We start from the raw sequence: 19372 nt of genomic DNA on the forward strand, positions 1-19372 counted from the left end.
ACATGCATGCTCTCAATCTGTCACTGGCCTGTATGACAACCTGAAACAGTCCCCAAGCACACTTTTCCAGTTCACAGAATCCACCCTTGCCTCCTTAACGCGTTATGTGTTTTACATACTTGCATACTTGAGTCTTTCCAAAGCAGCTCTGATAGACTCCAAATCACACACTGGGAAAATCGGAACGTCAAGAATAGCAGGATGCCATAAGGCGTAAGACATCAGATTTAATTATTTTCCTCAACAAAAACCCTGCAGGTGCTCTTGAAACTGAACCTAATTTAGAGTCCCATATAAACACATTAATAACAATTATGTATTTATGTGCTCCATATTTTTTTATCCAGATCTTCTCTCTGCTCTTTGCAAATAGAATGTTTGAACCACAAGTGTGGGGTGCTTCCACTAATGATATCCCTCAAAATCTAAGAGTCGAAAAAAACAACTGGAAAACAGGCACTTTGGGCAGTCTCAATCCTGAGTTCAGGTGAACGAAACTCCAGCAACACTTTTAGTATAAACACGATGTTTATTTTCTCCCTAACAGTCTGCCTTATACGTCAGCCCATAATAGAAAAATGTGAGACAATGTACAGATGTCAGTGCTGCAGTAACAACTTGGGAATTATGTAACGGCTAAATCAGAGGTGTGGTTACACGTCACTACTTCTTCGAGTCCTCCCGGTTATGTATAGTGACGTTTTCTGTATGTGTGTGTGCGTGCAGGCCGCAGGGTACTCGAATGATGTCAAAACCTGCGGGTGAGCAGCTCTCCAGTACCACCGTCAGCGAAGCCTCCACTGCCATCACCTCTTCCACTGTGGACACGTCAGCCTCCAAGGTTAGTTTGTAGTTTCAGTATTTACCTGTATATATGTGTGTGTTTGTGTGTTAGTTCCACATTTGTCGCTTTCAAACATTGTCCTTTCTTGATTCGTTCTGGACTGGTTTTATGCTATTAAAGGGTGACCATCCAGGCTTTTTGGTCTTTGAATTTTGTCTCCTACATTTTTGTGAGGTAGTTAGAATATTTTCAAGCAGCAACAGAGAGGATTGACTTGTGAAATTTGCCGGTTCGAGCCCCGGCTTGGACAGTCTCGGTCGTTGTGTCCTTGGGCAAGACACTTCACCCGTTTGCCTACTGGTGGTGGTCAGAGGGCCTGGTGGCGCCAGTGTCTGGCAGCCTCGCCTCTGTCAGTGCGCCCCAGGGTGGCTGTGGCTACAATGTAGCTTGCCATCACCAGTGTGTGAATGTGTGTGTGAATGGGTGGATGACTGGATGTGTAAAGCGCTTTGGGGTCCTTAGGGACTAGTAAAGCGCTATACAAATACAGGCCATTTACCATTTTAACATCCACAGTCAGTTTTGTGTTAAATGCACTGCACTGAAAAGCCAAGTAGTACGTGAGCCATCAATAAAGCTCTGTTAGCTCTGTAATAAACCTACGATGTTCTCTGCAGCTTGTTAATGAAGAAAATCACTCCATTAATTCACCAGTGCAAAGGCTTAAAATGATCATTAACAAGAAAACGATGCTAATATCTGAATATACCAACAAACACAGGTACAACCACTGAACACAGTGAGGCATGACAAACAGACAGAGATGTCTTTTTAGTCTGTGGTACAGGAGAAATCCATTCTTTAGAATCAGTCAAGAGATGAGCGCTGGTTATCCATGGCTAGCCCCGAGAATGATCACAGCAGCCTGGGCTAGTGGGGGAAAAACATTATTTGTGGCCAGTGACTGACCTGATTAGCAGCAATTTTCAGCTGACTCACAGCAAAACGGAATGATGGATGAGGATGAGAAAATGGAAATTAAAAGCTTTTTGCAGCTGATCAAACTCTATTATGGCCATGCAGGGATATAGACCTGAGGTGTAGTTTGAAATGGAGGTAGAGGTTGTAGGTTTGCACCATGATTAAGTGCAAAGTTGTCTGCTGGTTAGCAAGATTAGGTATGTTTCTATGTAACATAGAAGTTGAATGCTAGAATTACACTTAATAAAACTGGATGCAAGGTGCAAAGATGCAAATGTGTTTTGTTCTCCTGTAAATGTGCATATTTAAACATTGAAGTCTATGGAGATGTAATATCAGCCTTCACAACCTTATTTTTATGCTAAAAATTGACTGTGTAGATTCAGACATTTGATTTAGTGAACTCAGTATTACAGTAGGCTTCATTGTGATTAGGATTACTCCTTTTGTAAGTTATTTATGGTATATAGTTGATTCCACATTCCTTCCAGTATATTGTATTACCACTATACTACATCAATGAAAAATAGATTTGATCTGTTTTCATATCCTCCCTCTTCCCCTTTTTCTTCTATTGGAGCTTATTTGGGGTTTTTCTTTTGGCAACATTTAAACTCCAGGTCTTCAGGTTAAATTTCTAGAATGCACACTAGTATTATTGCACAGTGATCGTATCTATGAAACAAAACTGAATTATGTTTGTAGTGGAGAAAGCACTTTTCTTTTGACTGTTTAACCTTGTTTTTTGGTCGTCCTTGGCTCAGGCAATTTGCTTGCAAAATTACAAAATACTTGAAGCAAATCAGCACAGACAGTGCTAATGAATTCCAATTTGAGCTTCCAAATGCAGATCTCATGCAGGATACATCCCTTGTCATCAGGTTTAGTACACCATAAAGATGTCCATGCCACTTTTTTCAGTATAAATCTTACACTTGGTTTATACTCACACATGTATGCAGCTCCACGGTGGCGTGAAATCTCATCCTGCCCTATCAACAGGTGCCTCGGGACCAAGATTGAACATGTGTCATCGTGTACGGTACAGAGATGACAGGATATCCATCACAACGCCCCATCACCATTCCCACACCCAGTGTTTTTCTGGTCTGCAGCTCTCCCAGGTGCTCTGGCTCATCACCCCTGCCACTAAGCAGCCAGGAAATGGCACAGGAGCCTTATTCTTAAAAGAAAAACTCTTAACAAAAGAATCTTTTTCTCAGAGGAAGAATGAGTCATTCCTACCCCCCTTGCTTTGCGCACAATCTTAAAATGAATCCGTATTTTGAGTAAGTCACATGTCTTCCGCCTCTGACAAAACATCAGAGAAGCAGTGAGACGTCCCACTTTCCCCATGAGCTGTGTCTCGCCGTTCTCCTGTAAGCACTTGTGTTCACTGGCTGCATATTTAGTGATGTTGTGTTCACAACTAACTTCTTTGGGATTTATCAAAGTCCGTGTCATTTAGACATTTCTGTTGGCTCCCAGTATCCTCTTATGAATTGTTTTGCCTTTATGTGCCTCATTAATTCGCTGCCTCACTTTTGAAAGTAACTCTGCTCTTCAGGTGCTTCTTTGAGCATTAAAACCAACACATAATAGAACAGAGAACGCTGCAGAGTAAAGAGCTGTTCTGTTACAGACTAAACACATATTTGAGTTCCTGCATTAAGGGGGAAACAACAAGAAAAAAGGAAAAAGTCAAAGTAATTGGTGGCATGACTGTAGTGTTAGCAACACTGATTGTCCTGATTGTAAAATAGATGTAAATTACTTTAGGTAATCTTTAGGTCTTTAGGTTTGACAGGAGAGTTTGGCAGTCACAGATCTGCTTCGACCAAAATGGTTGACTAATGTAGGATAGTTTAGAGGGCTATCACCTGGGAGACGTTGTTCAAATTCCATGTGAAGCTAAAAGTCAAGATGATTTATTTTTAGATGAATAGGCGTATGACAGCACTCATTGTGTGCAAGGGTCTTAGAACAGAGCTGCATTTTCCAGATTGAAGCTTAGTGCAATTTTAAGACTATATTTTTAATTTGGGTATAAAGAAAATTCTTGAAATTAGAAAAAATCATTTTATATCTTACTGTGATGGAAGTGCAGCTAACAGACCTGATGATTACATTGAGATGCAGGAAACACATTATGTCCTCTGAAGCCGAACTATATAGCTTTTGTCAAGCTAATATGTGACTCAAAGGTAAAATTTGTATTTTCATTATGTTTTAATTGCTGCCTAATTTATAAACACAGAGAGATTGGCAACAGATTGCAGGCAGTTTAAGTCAGGCTGTGCTGATGGCTCACAACTTCTCTGCAACGTGTCTCTTTTCAGTAGGGAACTCAACTCAGCTGCTGAAGTGTGCGTGTGCGTGTGTGTGTCAAAGATGTCTCAGTAACAAGAATCAAAATAAAATTGGACTTCATTTTGGTTCTTGCTTAAGTAGTTTATGCAGCTGCACTGCAGCCATGGTTAGAAGTATGAGCAGTCATTTTGGAGGCTCTGGAAATGATCGTGCACTATGAGTGTGAAGATGGTGCCTCATCCTCCTCAGAGGACTTGGAGGCTGACATAAAGGAGGCCTCAGACCAGCTCTGACTCATCTGAAGGTGAGAGTGGAGAGGAGATGGTTGAAGCAGTGACAGGATGAACTTCTCCATCTCCATATTTTGGTCTCCCACAAAGTCTGCAACGGAGCCACCAGCTATGCACTGCTGCTGATGGATGAAATCCTCCAGCAAATTGTGGCCATGACAGACATGCATGGGAAACACTTGGTGGCTTATGTGGACAAAGAGGAACTGCAGGCTTATATAGAGATGCTTATTTTGGACAGTGTTTACAGGTCAAAAAAATTAAAATTGATTAATTTTTTAAAGATCATCTAAGGGTTAAGTTAACCCGGCTTGACTCTTGTTTGTTATTCTTTACCACTGATTTGATTCATCGTACTGGTATTGCTCAGGCATCTTTCTAAAGGGAGGAGGAATCACAACCCATGTTTAATTACCTTACCCTCCCAGATATTTCTCATCTGGCTAGGGAATGGAGCCGGTAGCCCTCGGGTCTCAGAGGGGCGTCTCCTGGCATTTTGGTTGTCTGATTGTGTACCATTAAAATAGCAAATAGCTGGTTTGACTCTCAGTCACACACCTACAAGACAGAGTGCTACTGTGCAGCAGGGACCACAGTCTGTTCCACAAAATTACATTTGGCCTAAAAATAGACCACTGCATCGTACACACACACACACACACACACACACACACACACACACACACACACACACACACACACACACACGTAACAGAGAAAGAAATATCTCTGAAATACACACATAGTATATTTACAGATATGGGACTCTAGTGTGACAGGATTGGACTGTGTCATCCTCTGTCAACCAATCCTCTCACTAATTACTGAGTGCATTTGTTTTTGTTTTCCAGCTGCTGATGCCTCCCAGTGCTGCTCCCAGTCCATTCACACGCTTATGCAGCCGTCATGCCAAATCTTTTATTATACCAGCAGGGGAGGTGACAGGGTGTACATGTCTTACTTTATGTGTATGTGTATATGTGGTGCCGGGGGAACAGGCCTTCTTCTGAGGATTTGAGAGTAGAGGATGGTCTAATGAGATTTCTTGAATATTTGCACAGTGCACAAGTATGTTATCCAGCAGGCCGGCACAAACAAGAATAGCCAAAGAAACTCCAGCATCCAGTATTACTGTATTACTTACTTATTACACTTATTATAGGTCAGTGGGCTGAAATGGCACTGAATACTAACAAAATGTTAAATACGTCTAAGAACTGGCCTGTCAGGGTATTCCTTACATTAAAATCTACCTGCTTTCAAGGCATTTTTTCTTGCCGTTATCTGACATAATGATCTTCTGTCTTCTGTCAAAGTCCTTTCCTGTTTTAACAGTGTTCCCCTCACTTTTAAATACTGCACTACCCTCCAGCACCCCAAATCTGCAGAATTTAATGTGCTAGTGTCCTGTAATTACCACCTGCACTGCAGCGGCTGAGCCAAAGTTAAAATGTCTTAAGTCAGTACCTCTGTTATTACATATCCAAAATATTATTTCAGTTTATTTCAGGCATGCTTGATGTCTTCCAGTTAGTAAAACTTTTCTAAATATATGTAAATAAACAAAACAAGAATCAAGAAAAAAACAAAATCACACAGTGGAAACATGGAGGTCACCTGGGTCCACATCAAAAGTTTTGCCCATGGCCACCTAAATCTTATTAATCTGCCCCTGGTTTCACCCAGTGGAAGCTGGTATAAAATCTCCTTGGCTCTGAATGAGAATGACAGTTAATAGTAATATATTTACATAAATTAATTAAAAAGAATTTATGCAATAACCTTGGTTTAAAAAAACTTTAATATTGCACCTTCCAGTATTATAACCCAAAATGCAATATTACAGCTGCATAAGTTAGTTATGATATTCAAGGTCATCTTAACCTCCTAGGACCTGGCGTCCACATATGTGGACATCACATTTTGGGTTATTTAGCCCAAAATACTAAATTTTGCTCTACAAGGGCCTGATATCCACTTACGAGGACATTATGCTGCTACTGTTCTATCAAAATTTTAAACGAATATCCTCATATGTGGCTCTTATTTGTCTTAGAAACAAAAATAAGGTAAAAAAAAAAAAAAATCTGGTAATTCTTTGTTTTTACATTCATTGGGTCCCAGTCAGCCCAAATCTCAAAGAGGAATTAAAAATGCATGTCGTGGAAGAGTTTGGGTCTTAGGAGGTTAAAGTAAATGAGGATACAGAGGTTTTACCTTGTTTTAAGGAACTTTAATTTACTCTGGTCATTTTAAAAAAGAATCTTTGGATTTTCTTCCTAAGCCTTACAAAGATAATGCACATCGACACAGGCTTTTAATACTCCCAGTGTTCTTGCAGTTATTCCCTCACTTTTTTTGATGGTAGTCAGTCAGATTCAAAGGCCAGACTTTCCTGTGTCTGGCAGTTGAAATATTGACCTGCAGGTTACAAGCCCACGTGCCTAACCTTCTGCCTGCCAGTCTAAAGAGGCTTTGTCAATGTCAGACAAATGTCATAGCAAGAGTGACTGTCACAGAGATCTGGTGGAAAATTGTCTGTGCTCATATAATGGCTGTAATTATATCACAACTAGGGCAGAAAAAGAAGGGTAGCCGAAAAGAGAAAATCATGGTGTGGGTGAAAGTTTGTTCAGTGATATAAGTAAGATTGAATGGTCTGATGAGACACAGACAGCCTATTTCCAAATATAACCTACTGTAACACAGTAAACTGTCCCGCTTTTGCTTGCTGCCTTTTTGACCACAGTTGTGTTAAGGAGAAGAAATATGCCAAGGTGCCTTTAGTGCAGTCATATAGGTAATTAACCAAGCTAATTTAGCACAGTAGATGAATGGTACCGATGAGCTGCAGCAGCTAAGATACAGCCACTTAAAATGGCCACCTCATCAGCAACAGGGCCATGATGGATTCCTGGTTGAATCCTGACCGACTGCCGAATGATGGGTGATCGTATTGGTATCCCCCGTCTAGGATGCCTGGATGATGCAATCATGAATAGTAACGCCCCTACGCGGCATTTAAGAAAACCAGGAGTAATGGGAAAGCAGCGTGGAGATGCATTCATTTACAGGCTTGCTACACTATATATATGAGTTTGCATCAAATAAGGTACAGGTTGTGCACACCAAAAAAGCCAGACAGAAATTGATGCTTGCATTCTTGCTGACTTCAAAGCATGAAAAACATGATTTCATTGCACTGCTAATGTTCTTATATAAAATGCAAAATTGAAATTTAAATGCGCCCTAATTGGGGATGTGGCACTTTGTTGTGAACATTTCTGATGATTAATAAGGTCAGTGAAATGCTGCTGTAGGAGTGAACTCCACAGCTCAGGCACTGTGCTTAAAACTGTTGGTAATTCTCGCCATTTACGTTTTCCCAATAAATTAACAGTAATGGCTAATGATCACATTCAAGCTTGCTTACTCAAGTTGTCTGCTGCTAAACTTAGTCTGTGTCCAAAGAGCAGCTTTGAAACGCCTTCATAAAACCAGAGAGCAAAAAAACAAGCTAGGTGAAAGTCTGGGCGCTATTATGTAAAATCTAGAGAAATTATGGATCGCGCAAGACTTTTGCACAATATAAGATTTTAACGTAATCTAAAGAATAAATTAAAATATTAAGTTAACCCTCAGGTCAGTGGCTCAGAGTTTAATGGCCAGTGAACATTTTTACTGGCTTATGAAAAAAGCTTTTATTCTTATATTTTTAAATGTTAATTTAATTAACACAATATTGTATTTTTTTTTCACATTTACTTTGAAAAAATATTACAAAAGCCTTGAAATTAATGTGGTCATTGCCCCCTTTAGACTCACCCCTGTTTGCTGCAGTTATCGCTTCCTGTAAAATAGGCTGTCAGCCTTCAGCAAGTGGTTTTACACAGAGAAAAATCTGCAGTAAGGCTCCAGAAGTTGTATTAAAATATACCGATGAACTGTTAACTTAACGCATGTCACATAAAATCTCTCTATATTCTTTCTGTCTTTTACAGGGCTCCCGGTCCAGTGGCAAGGTGCACAGCTTTGGGAAGAGAGAGCAGTCCATCAAGAGGAATCCCAACGTCCCTGTGGTGGTCCGCGGATGGCTGTACAAACAGGTTGGGACACTCAAACGGAAACACCAATTGTAACTTACATACAGTCACATCAAGACTAATGTTGATAAAGTTTGAACTGGGTTTGCTTGATTTGCTTTTTTACGCCTGAATATGACAACTTTGTGATAGTTTAAGATTTAAAAATGAAAATAAATGTGAAAAGTGTACATAATAGTGTAAAAAGGTGTTTAGCACATTAGATAATACTTTTGTTCACTTATTCGGCAATTATTATTTTAAAGTAACCAAATACGTTTTATATAAAATGTCTTTCTTTTTTCTCTGAAATCTAAATTCAGCTATAGATATATAGCTTTTAACTTTTATGTCTATAAATATATAAAACATATAGCTTTTTGGCTAGTTTCTTAAACAGCCTGCAGACATTTAATGAAATACTGTCATGCTGAAAAAAGTTGCAATTAGCCTGATAATAGTAGTTATGGAGCAAATAATTGTCGTATACTTATATATAGGGATGGGTATCGTTTAGGTTTTATCCGATACCGGTGCCAAACCGGTACTTTTGAAACGGTGCCGGTGCTTAAACGGTGCTCAAACCGGTGCTTAAAGAATGGAGAACACACACTTTGTCCAAAAACCTCTCATGTTCAGCTGTTTTTTTGTAAAAAGATAACAATGTTAGCCTTTTCTGCAGCTATGGGGCATATATGGTATCACTCTTGGCTGGAAGCAGTGCTTAAACAATGGAAAAAACACAAACTTTATCCAAAAACCTCTCATGTTTAACTGCTTTCCACTTTTTCTTTGGTCATTTTAGCCTTTTTGGCCAGGGTGAAGGGAGTATCTGCCATCAAACAAGAAGACAGCCGCACGTAGCTATGATGATGTTTGCTAGTTCACCTTACATGCATTAATGTAATAACGTGGTTAGCTTACTCAACGTAAATTACACACGAACAACATTACGCTACTCACGCAGAGAAGACCGGCTGCTGCTGCCATCATCATCCGTCATCATTTCTGCTACACTGGCAGGGCTAGGGGCCAGGACTCTATTCTTCGGGTTTTTGGGGGATGTTGCTCCGGGTCCGATAACTGGCAACCCACCCGCAGTAGATGTGCACGGAGTGAGGTCTCGCAGCAAGCTATCGAATACGGCGCATTTCTCGGCTTTTAAAAAAAACGCTATGCGTCGCCAGGTGTTTCATCGGATTTGAGGTGTTACCTCCTTTGACAGTATCACAGTATCAGCTTAAAGCACTTGTTGCAGGCTGCTGAGTTTGCATATTTTGCTGTGAAGTACAGCCATACATTTGACCGGTCCTCCTTGGGCATTTTTAATCTGTAGCTCTGCTCTAAAAGAACGTACGTACCTGGACCCGCCTACTATCCTCGGAAACGTAAAATGATTGGCTAGAATCTAAAGTGTATCACAGCTCAGGAAAAAAAAGCACCGAAATAAAGCACCGAAATGTGCGCTGCTTTTCGGTCTGGTTACTACCGTTTATGTCAGAACCGGTGCCATCATGGCACCGGATACCGGTACCCATCCCTACTTATATACGTATAAGTATTTATGAGACTACTGGTACTGTGCTTTCTTTTAGTCAGCAATCCCTTAATCCAGCATGATTCTCTAACATTTCCTTCAGTAACCCAGTTTGATATTTTTCTTGATTTATTTCCTTTGCTTTGGCAATGTAGAACGCCTGCTGTTAATCACAGACAGCCTGTTACTAGAGACTACTTGTTTATTTGAAGTTATACTTAAAATATCTGTTGTTGGCATCATCCCACTGGGAGATTCTTGGACTCCATACAAGACAAACAGTGAGTGATGTTACTATGAAGCAATATTTTAATGACCACACAAAGAGGCATGCCCACACAGTCACACAGACAGTAGCACACTCGCAACTGTGCACACGATCTATTTACTGCAATTACATTATATTTTAATTAGAAAGAAACCCTTTAAAATGCTCTGGGGTGCATGAATGCACACAATTTGAATCCTATTTTGGTGCACATAAATATTAGCACATTGCTATAAATAATTATACACACTGATGCACAGATGTCCACTATCATGGCCAGACTGACATAATGCAGTTTATGGCTTTCATCCACTCACATGCTTGTATTATATGGTCGTAGCATCATACATCTTCAGCCACTGCTGTATCTGCTCAGCTCTTCAAATGGACCTATTTTCAGCCAAAGGACATAAAAGACAAAATGGGCAGTAAAGCACTCATGGCAGACTCAGTGAGCCAGCGAATGAGGACAAATGATCACTCCCTTCCCCCTCTGTCTTCTCTCTTTTCCTTTGCATGTACCCACCTTACTACTGTCCCTCACTTCCCCTTTCTGCATCCTTATTCCTCAGGCTCTTCCTTCCTTTCTCATTACCTCCTCTCTCTTCTTATTTAAGAGCTCTCTAGTCTTGCTTGTTATCTTCTCCAGTTAGTGGTACTTCTCGTCTTATTATTTATGCATTCTTCACTTAAACTCTTTACCTCTCTTTCTTTTTCAGGACAGCTCTGGGATGCGTCTTTGGAAGAGGAAATGGTTTGTCTTGGCTGATTTCTGTCTGTTTTACTACAAAGGTAAGTCTTTGTGGAATGTTAAGTGAAAGTAGTGTGGGATCTGAATGCCCTGTTGTGCCAATAATATTTGATTTGTCAAGAGAGCTACAGGTTCGTCTTGCTAGTCAATTTCTTTTTGTTTTATATTTGTTTTTTTTAATTATTATTCACATTAATATGTGTTTTGCATAACAATGCCAGAACTGACATTTATGAAGAAAGGAGAAGAGCAAGCCAAAAAATTCCATCCTATCCCAACCCGATGTACTTTGACACTGCACAGCCAGCCCAAGCAGGGTGTAAGAAGGAGCAGTTTAAATGAAAAGTTATAATCTGTTAATCCTCAAAAATTCCTTTTAAGACAAAATAATTGAAACATCATTAAAGGAAATCACACATCATAACTGGCATGCCTCTGCAGCCTTCATGAAGTAGCTTATCATTGATTCAGTAGCTCGCAGTGTCTCATCCAAACTTTGTAGAACTTGATGCAGATGAGAAAATGGCCATTGCATTAGGCTGTATTATACTCTGCATGTTTCTCTTTGGTATTGATTGAAAAATTAAATGCATAAAATGATACAATTCCGGTGAGGGGAGTTTATTATGAGAGGATGGAAAGATCCACAATCAATGCAAAAGGTTAAAGGACAAAGATCAAAGTAGACTATGACAGTTTTCGGTAAACTGCAGCTGACAAAGCAGCCAGAAATTCACTTTAGGTGAGCAGTAATCTCTATATCTGTTATGTGGTTCCAACCAGTGAACATGTACACACTGCTTACACCGATGCTCTACATCACACACACCATCACAATTGGTCTACCATTCCCTGCTTGTTGCTATCTATCTCTCCACACCATTTTTATCTCCGCGGTTGTAGCCAAACATTTGGGACACGCTCCTCTGCTTGCTCACCTCGACAGGAGGGTGAAATCAATTCTGTTGTTTTTGTTTTTTCCCTTTTTTCTGTCTTCTCGCTCAGTTCAAAGGTTTCTCCTCCCAACATGAGCACACTTGATCTCTCTCTTCAACACGACTTATCTCCTCCCTTCCCTACCCAAACAGTCAAATACGCCTTTGCTATCTTTGTTTTTTATTAGGACTTTTCTTGTTTTGATGATAAATGTCAGAGCTTTTACAGTAAGTTTTTTTTAATACCAACATTATATTTGCATAAAAATACTGAATCCTTAAAACAACATTACGCAATTAAATGCATATATAAATATGAATTAGCAGTTGCTGAAAATGATTCTCACATCTTTTCTTTGTCATTTTCTTTCTGGGTTTTGATCCGATGGTTATGGGAAAACAAGAATTTGAAAATGCCAAGCTGAGTTCTAGAAATTCAGATTATAATTAGAATAAAATAAAATATTAAAACTTCTCAGTATTTTTAACCCTTACCCATCTATGGAAGCTGACTTTACTTTAATAGACTTGTTGCTGCTTACATGAAAAGAAAAGAAAATAGTGGTATTTGTGGGAACGACCTATGAACAACTCTTACAAGACTGAAATGCACAATTTTATTCAGACCCATCTGAGAGTGCAGAAAATCCAGAATCAGTAAGTCTTATGTTTGCACCTGCATGGCCTTTGTCCTTCTTTAATATTGGAGTAAGCTGATGGCACTTGGGATGAAGGAGTGGCTGCAGCAAACTGAATCTAGTGATTGCACACCAGTCTCTGGAGGGCTTTGCTGTCACTAAAAATGTGCTCTCCAATAAAGTTCTCAGATTAGAGATGATTATTTAGTTGGTATTGTGCTTTTGCGTTTCCAGCAGTTTTATTGTGTGAGCTGCGTTTGCATTTTGTAAGTAGTCCTTCTTGGGAGCAATCTACACACACATGGTGCTGAGTGCTTCGAAATTTATGCACACTCACACACAAGATAATATTTGTACGCACTGTTTTCACAAATGACTGTGACTGTGTGCAGGGATCATTGATGAACGAGCCCCCTTTGTTTCTTCCTCTTTTTTTCCCCTCATATGTCTTCTGTGGTCTGTTTTCAGTCAAGTCAGTTTTATTTTTAAAGCCCAATATCGCATCTCAAATTTGCCTCAAGGGGCTGTACACTGTATGTCATACCCCGCAAAGTGTGTGAGACAGACGTGGCAGAGCAGATAAAAAGACCACTATCTTGCCCACCATTTAGGGAATGTCCCCTTCAAAGGTCCTTGAATTATTTTTAACCAATTACCCCTTTAGCTACAGCGCCGTCTTATCACCTCTCAGCCAAACCGCCCACATACGCAGGTGCTGCATGCACACGCACACATTTTCATGCTATTGCTAAATTTTACGATGTGGTAATCGTCGCACATAGAGACACTGTCCTTACCATACACATTCTAGCATGCTATTACAATATTCAGTGGAAAACAAATATGTGATGAATTTTTGTTTATAAAACACTGTGAAGTGTTTTGGGGGACTTTTTTTTCTTTGAAGGGTAAAAGTTGAAGGCCGTATTGCATCAGTGATGGTTCTTACAAAGGACAAATCTGTGTGTGTGTGTGTGCATGTGCTGACTGTGATCCCAACGTGTAAACTGGACGGGGCTGAGGACAGGCGGCCAGCTGCCAGCTGGAGCAGAGGAGCTTTAACTCTGTGACACTGGCATACCAGAGTGGTCATTTACTGTTTGGCATACACTGTGGTATGAGTGATGTCATACGAGTGCGTGTTTGTCAGTGTTGTGATACTGGTGGCTGGCAGTGAGGAAATTAGTGGGCTGATGAGTGATATTTATTCTGTCGCTCCTTCCTTTCCTCTATATCTCTTGCCTGTCTTTTTTTTCCCCCTCCACCTTACCCCGCTGACCTCCCCTCTCTCGTTCTTTTCTCTCTCTTTCTCGCTATATCTCCAGACAGCAGAGAGGAGTCAGTCCTGGGCAGTATTCCTCTGCCCAGCTATGTCATTTCACCAGTGGGACTCGAGGATCACATCAACCGCAAGTATGCCTTTAAGGTACGCCTCTTTTTGTTATACAGAGTATTTATCAGATTTTGATTGCTGTTTATCTTTTTTCTGTCTTATAGTTGCACTTTTTCTTGGTTAAAAACAAAACTTGGAATGATTCCCTCTGGGCGTTTCTCATATACTGATGTCCCGTTAGCCAATTAAACCACCAGAACGATCTGAACATTAAAATTTAAGGTGTGTCAGGAAGAGAAATTTATTAGACTATTTTTTCAGCTCCGCCGTGACAGTGTTAAACATGGCCACAAATTGAAAGAGGCATCATGTATAAGGTATTCCAGCTTTAGAAGACATAGATAATGGGTTTTATTCCCACAGGAGCCACTTGAGATAAAACAACCCCTGCTATTTAAAGCACTTTCCAAGAAGTGGTCTATATCATCACCGACAGCAGTTTGAAATAACAACACAAAAACTGCTTTACTGCAGAAGGCCTGTGTAACACCTGCTGTATGAAAACATACAACATAACTTTATAAACATATTTATTCATGTGTTTGTGATCTATGTGTGCAGACACTGTTTTTTGTCTGATTGTAAACTTCATAGCAGTAACACGTCTTTGGGTTGAAAACAGAAAGTCAGAGTTTAAATTTGTGTACAGTTAAAATGTTTATTAGATTTTAAATCATGACCTTCTCAAATTGAAATGAAATGAAAATGAAATGAAATACAATTCTGTCTCTTTCACAGACTGTTATCTTCCTACAGTAATAACCTGCTAGTGAAGCCACCACTCGGCTTCATTGTGCAGCACTTAACCAGCTGTTGTAGTAATGTCTATTACCACTGATTGTCTGTCTTTATTGAGACAGACAAGCATGTCTGGAATGGCATGAAGTTTTTCTGTTCCCCGAGGCAGAAGTTTCTGAGTTAAACCCAACATGTGTAAAATGAAGAGGCTGGATTACTGTACAGCACGCACTGTCCTATACTGCAGGAGGGATTTCATTGCACATTTGCAAGAAGATACAGTATATGCTCAGGGTTTTTATTTGCTTTTTGTGAACATGGTTAATTGAACTTTTGGTTTATTCTGGGAAGGAACATGTTTTCTTGGCTGTTAAAGACACATTCCTGTGACCAGAGATTAGCAAAAGATCCATAAATTGTTCTTTAGCGAGATATATTTTTAGTCTTTATGCACTGAAATATAGTCATTGAGGTGGCTAATGGTCCATTTTATAATTTGTAAACTGGACTGAAGTTAAGCACCTTCTAGTTGAATGTTGAATTGACAGCTGAATTGAATCCTACTAAATGTAATTTACACCCCCCCCCCCCAAAAAAAAAAATAAAAAATAAAAAATAGATAGATAAATAAAATTAAATAAATCATGCATGATTTAAATTTGGCAGATTTCGTCTTTCCTCTTTGAGTAAATCTGCATCTCTTCCGGTTTGGCTGCAGTATGAAGATACTCTGAAGGTTTTTTGTTTTATTTTGGCTTTTTTTACACGATGATCTTGAACTTGTGTGGAGATCAAACAGAATTTTCTCTGTCAAATGAATGAAACTGATGCAGCTCAAATGAAGGACCATTGCTTTGAAAAGAGTTGGAGACCAAACAGGAGGTTTTCTCTGGAAAGCACCACAATGTCCAAGCCCAGAGGCTGTGTATAAGCGCAGAATTTATCCCCTAGGGTCAGACTGTCAGTGCCGAGCTCTGCAAAGACCGAGGGAGGATATTTGCTGCTGAAATGATGCCACACACTGTTGTGCGCTGTTTCACAGCAGTGCCTAAAACCATGTGAGTTTTTTGGCTTTTTCAACACAGTCTTTGCTGACCACCTGCATCGTTTGCTAGATTTGGCTCCCTGCACCTGTGCCCCATTTCTCCAAAATAAAGTTGAAGTTAAATTTCATTTTGACAAAGTAGAGGAGCCTACATTGCAGATTTTCAAGCTCAGATGTTCAGAGCAGGACATCGCAGGAACAATCTAAAAATGGCATTTCTGGAAGCAGCGTTAGGCGCGCATGGAGATGAACTCGGAAACAAGACTGCGAAGTTTGAATCAACATTTTTGTTTTATTTTTTATTTTTTATTTAACGAATAGATCCATAAAACGTATGATTGCATTGCACATGCTAAAACTCAGACAGACTAGATGAGTAAAAAAGATGTATACAATACTTTATCCCAAAAGTTTACTGTACTGGAGTTTACTGTAGCACTGCAGCTTAAAAACATTAAAAACAACATAGCCTGATAAAAATAAATACAATATCACAAAACAAAATAGTCCCAAAATGTAAAAGGTTACACAAAAAGAAATCAATAAAAACAGAAAATGGAAACAAGAGAAGAGTTCAGTAGATCCAAACCTAAATATAATACACTGAGGAAAGATTTTCTGCATTTGTCCTTGTGATAGAAGAGCCCAAACAGATGTAAGACTAAGTGCTCCACTGCCCGTCCAGTAGGCAGTGGGCAGAACAAGTCGCTTGTTATTTATCCGAAGGCATTCACTGTAGTCAGTCGTTTTGGAGGAATCCAAACATACCGGTCTCACCTTAACCAACAGGTGCTGTAGTGGGGGGATAAACCCAGTAAAACCACATTTTACTGTAACTTTTTCTCCATCTTTACAATATTTTCTTGACAAACTGAATCAGTGCATGAGTTAGATGTTAAAAAGACATATCAGGAGCCATTTAGTCATTTTGTTTCTCTGCAATTTAAATTTTTTTAGACATGCCATAAGGTGTGAAAAAACAGTTTCTCGGGGACACTTGCTAATTGTAATGCACCGTTGCTCATTCTGACATTATTATCAGAATTTAGGATACTGTGGAACATATAATTTGCTTCCTCGTGACAGTTATTTCAGCAAACCTAGATTTTAGATGCCAAAGTGAATATTTTTTAATAAAACAGGCTCTTGTGTGTCTGTTGACATCAGTGATACCGTAACCATTTCACACTTTGCCTCTCAAACAGTGAAAGGTACAGAGTAATAATTATATAGTTAAATAATAATCAATAATAATATATTTAAAACCAAGAAGTCAGTAGTGAGCAAAAACAAAAAGCATATGAAGTACATTGCAGGGTTCTTAATCACCAGAAACGATTAAGATAGGTAGCTAATATGGATTTACATGAAAATGTGTTAAGTTTGTGGTTCAATGCTTTCTCGTGATTATTTTCTGGTTGCCTTGAAATAAAATATTACTTGATACTACTTACTTACAACTTACTGTCTAAAATGAACAAAAATATTGTCTTATATGTCGTCCTTTTAAAACACCTAATATCTGTCCTGATATAGGTTTGAGAACCTTCACAGACATGTCCTGATATTGGTCTTAAAACTCCCTTATCAGTTTGGCTCACAGATGAAATATTTTTACCATGATCTGGAAACCCTAAAGGAAGCGGTGAAGTTCTCTTGCTTTTTTATTTATTCATGATGTTTTCAGCAACCTTAAATCGGCTTATAATATTCTAGTGATGATTTCCAATAGTTCCTTGATGCAGTGATGTGGAAGTGCACCCCAGGTACAGTGTGACGTCACTCTGGCGTATATACAGTTATTCACCCTTTTGAAAACATTGAACTATGCACATAACTTGTTCTGGATGCTGATGAGGTTAAACCGACGCACTGATACTCAACCTGGTATTAAGTTGGTCTTTAGCACCACTGTCAGTATGTACGGTCATATGCAGAGTGCCCCACTTCATTAAACACTGCATGCATCACAACATCAAAACAACAACTTTAAAGCAAAAAGAAGACCGCTACCTTCCTGTGCTAGATAATGGTGGGTATTTGATTTGGACTACAGTTTTTGAACGGTGCATCTGCTGACTACTAAATCAACGTATACCCATTGGGACTGCACAAATTGTGCCTTCGGGTTCCCACGACAAGTTCCCACCCTACTTTCCCCTCCTTCCCCTATTCACTGAATGCTCTTCCCTCTCTTGTTCCCATTGGCTGGCTGCCTGACTGGGACTTCCCTCCCGCCCTGAGAGTGTCGCACCATCCAGTGACAGTCCTCCCATAAATAGGTACTCTATGCTCTCATGTTCTCTCACTTTGCCAGATGTAAGCCTTATATATCCATGTTGTCTGCCTTTGGTGTGGCCTTTTGATTCAGACTGGGCAGAATATACAGCAACCTTGTATATTCTTTTGATTTCTGATGCATGTCTTGGTAGTAACATCTTCTTTTGGCTGAAGTTGTTGTGTCTTTTTCATTTTTTTTCCATCAGTGTTCTCTTATTTAAATTCCCCTCTGTTGTTTTTCCTGTTTCACTTTTGCCTACTTCTTATCGCAGTGTGAATCTTTGTATTTGCCTTATCTGGTTTTGAGCTTATCATTCATCTTTGCGCCCTTCTTGCTTTCTGCCCCATCTGTTACATCGACTGTACCAGCATGCAATCTTTTTTGATGGCAAGGAGAAAAGCTTTATTTGGAAGTCATGTCACCTCAAGTTGCTGTTCCAGTGAGAAAAAGCGGAAAAAGTCATTTTAAAAAGCTGCAAGAAATCTCTTGCTTTAGATGCAGTTTATGTAACCTCTCAGTCACCTAAACGTTGCAATTTTTTCTCTCTTCTCTTTAAAACAGCTGCTGTTTAGGGAATCTTTAAAGTAAAGAATAATGTAATAATTTGGCATGCTGCTTGCAGAAACAGTGACATTTCGGAGCCACCACAAGTTCTTGTTTTTTCATTTGGATTTTTTCTTTGTGTAGATTCAATTTCTGCTGTAGCAAGTTTCGCAGAATGTGCCTTATCAGGAGCTTTGTGGTGCTCTGGCTGATGCTGAGGCTTATCTTTATGAGCACAATGACTCTCTAAATAGTGCCAGAGAGAGAGAGAGACAAAGAGAGAGTGCATGTGTGCGTGTTTTTGGGGGTTTTTTTTTTTTTTTGGTTTTTTTTTTTGTGGGGGGCTGTCCACAGGAATGGGGCAGGCACTATTGTAAGCTTATGTTAGTGCAAGTGGTAAGTGATATTTTCAAGCTGAAGGAGAGAGAAAACAGGAAGGGATAGGAAATGTTTCAAACTGGAAACTATAATAAAGAGAGGAAAGGAATGGATAAGATATGGAGAGGAAGGAAGTGATAGCAGCTATTGGTGGCTGTGAATTGGAAGCAGAAACAAGTAGTGAGAAAATGGTGCTCTATTTATTTAATTTTTTAAAAATTAATAAAGCACAATTGAACAACATAGTGAAGGAAATAAATTGCCAGAAACACCCTAAACTGAAACCAACTCTCACACAGACACAAGCAACAGAGAGAAAAAGAGGCTGAGCTGTGTATGAACTCGGTGTGTAGGCGTATCGGTCATGCGCTCAGTGCTGAATGACCCACTCAGCATTCCCGTTAAAGGCAGAGACTCC

At 39.5% G+C, this 19372-nt stretch overlaps 1 protein-coding gene across 17 annotated transcripts in view; it reads left to right on the plus strand.

Annotated features, from left to right (window-relative positions):
• LOC146383036 (pleckstrin homology domain-containing family A member 7-like) overlaps positions 1-19372 on the plus strand; it is a 140289-nt gene that overhangs the window by 90104 nt on the left and 30813 nt on the right. For 15 of the 17 annotated variants that reach the window (XM_084934130.1, XM_084934132.1, XM_084934134.1 and 12 more), the window contains 4 exons: positions 727-841; positions 8367-8471; positions 10972-11044; positions 13902-14002. In XM_084934130.1, the coding sequence (XP_084790256.1) occupies positions 727-841; positions 8367-8471; positions 10972-11044; positions 13902-14002 (394 nt within the window). Of the gene's footprint in view, positions 1-726; positions 842-8366; positions 8472-10971; positions 11045-13901; positions 14003-14022; positions 18035-19372 lie in introns of those variants that run through there. The other 2 variants (XM_084934143.1, XM_084934145.1) reach the window with 1 other exon arrangement.

Source organism: Perissodus microlepis, chromosome 7, assembly GCF_051167445.1.
Source record: "Perissodus microlepis isolate ML-2025 ecotype Zambia chromosome 7, ASM5116744v1, whole genome shotgun sequence".
Classification (NCBI taxonomy): Eukaryota; Metazoa; Chordata; class Actinopteri; order Cichliformes; family Cichlidae; genus Perissodus; species Perissodus microlepis.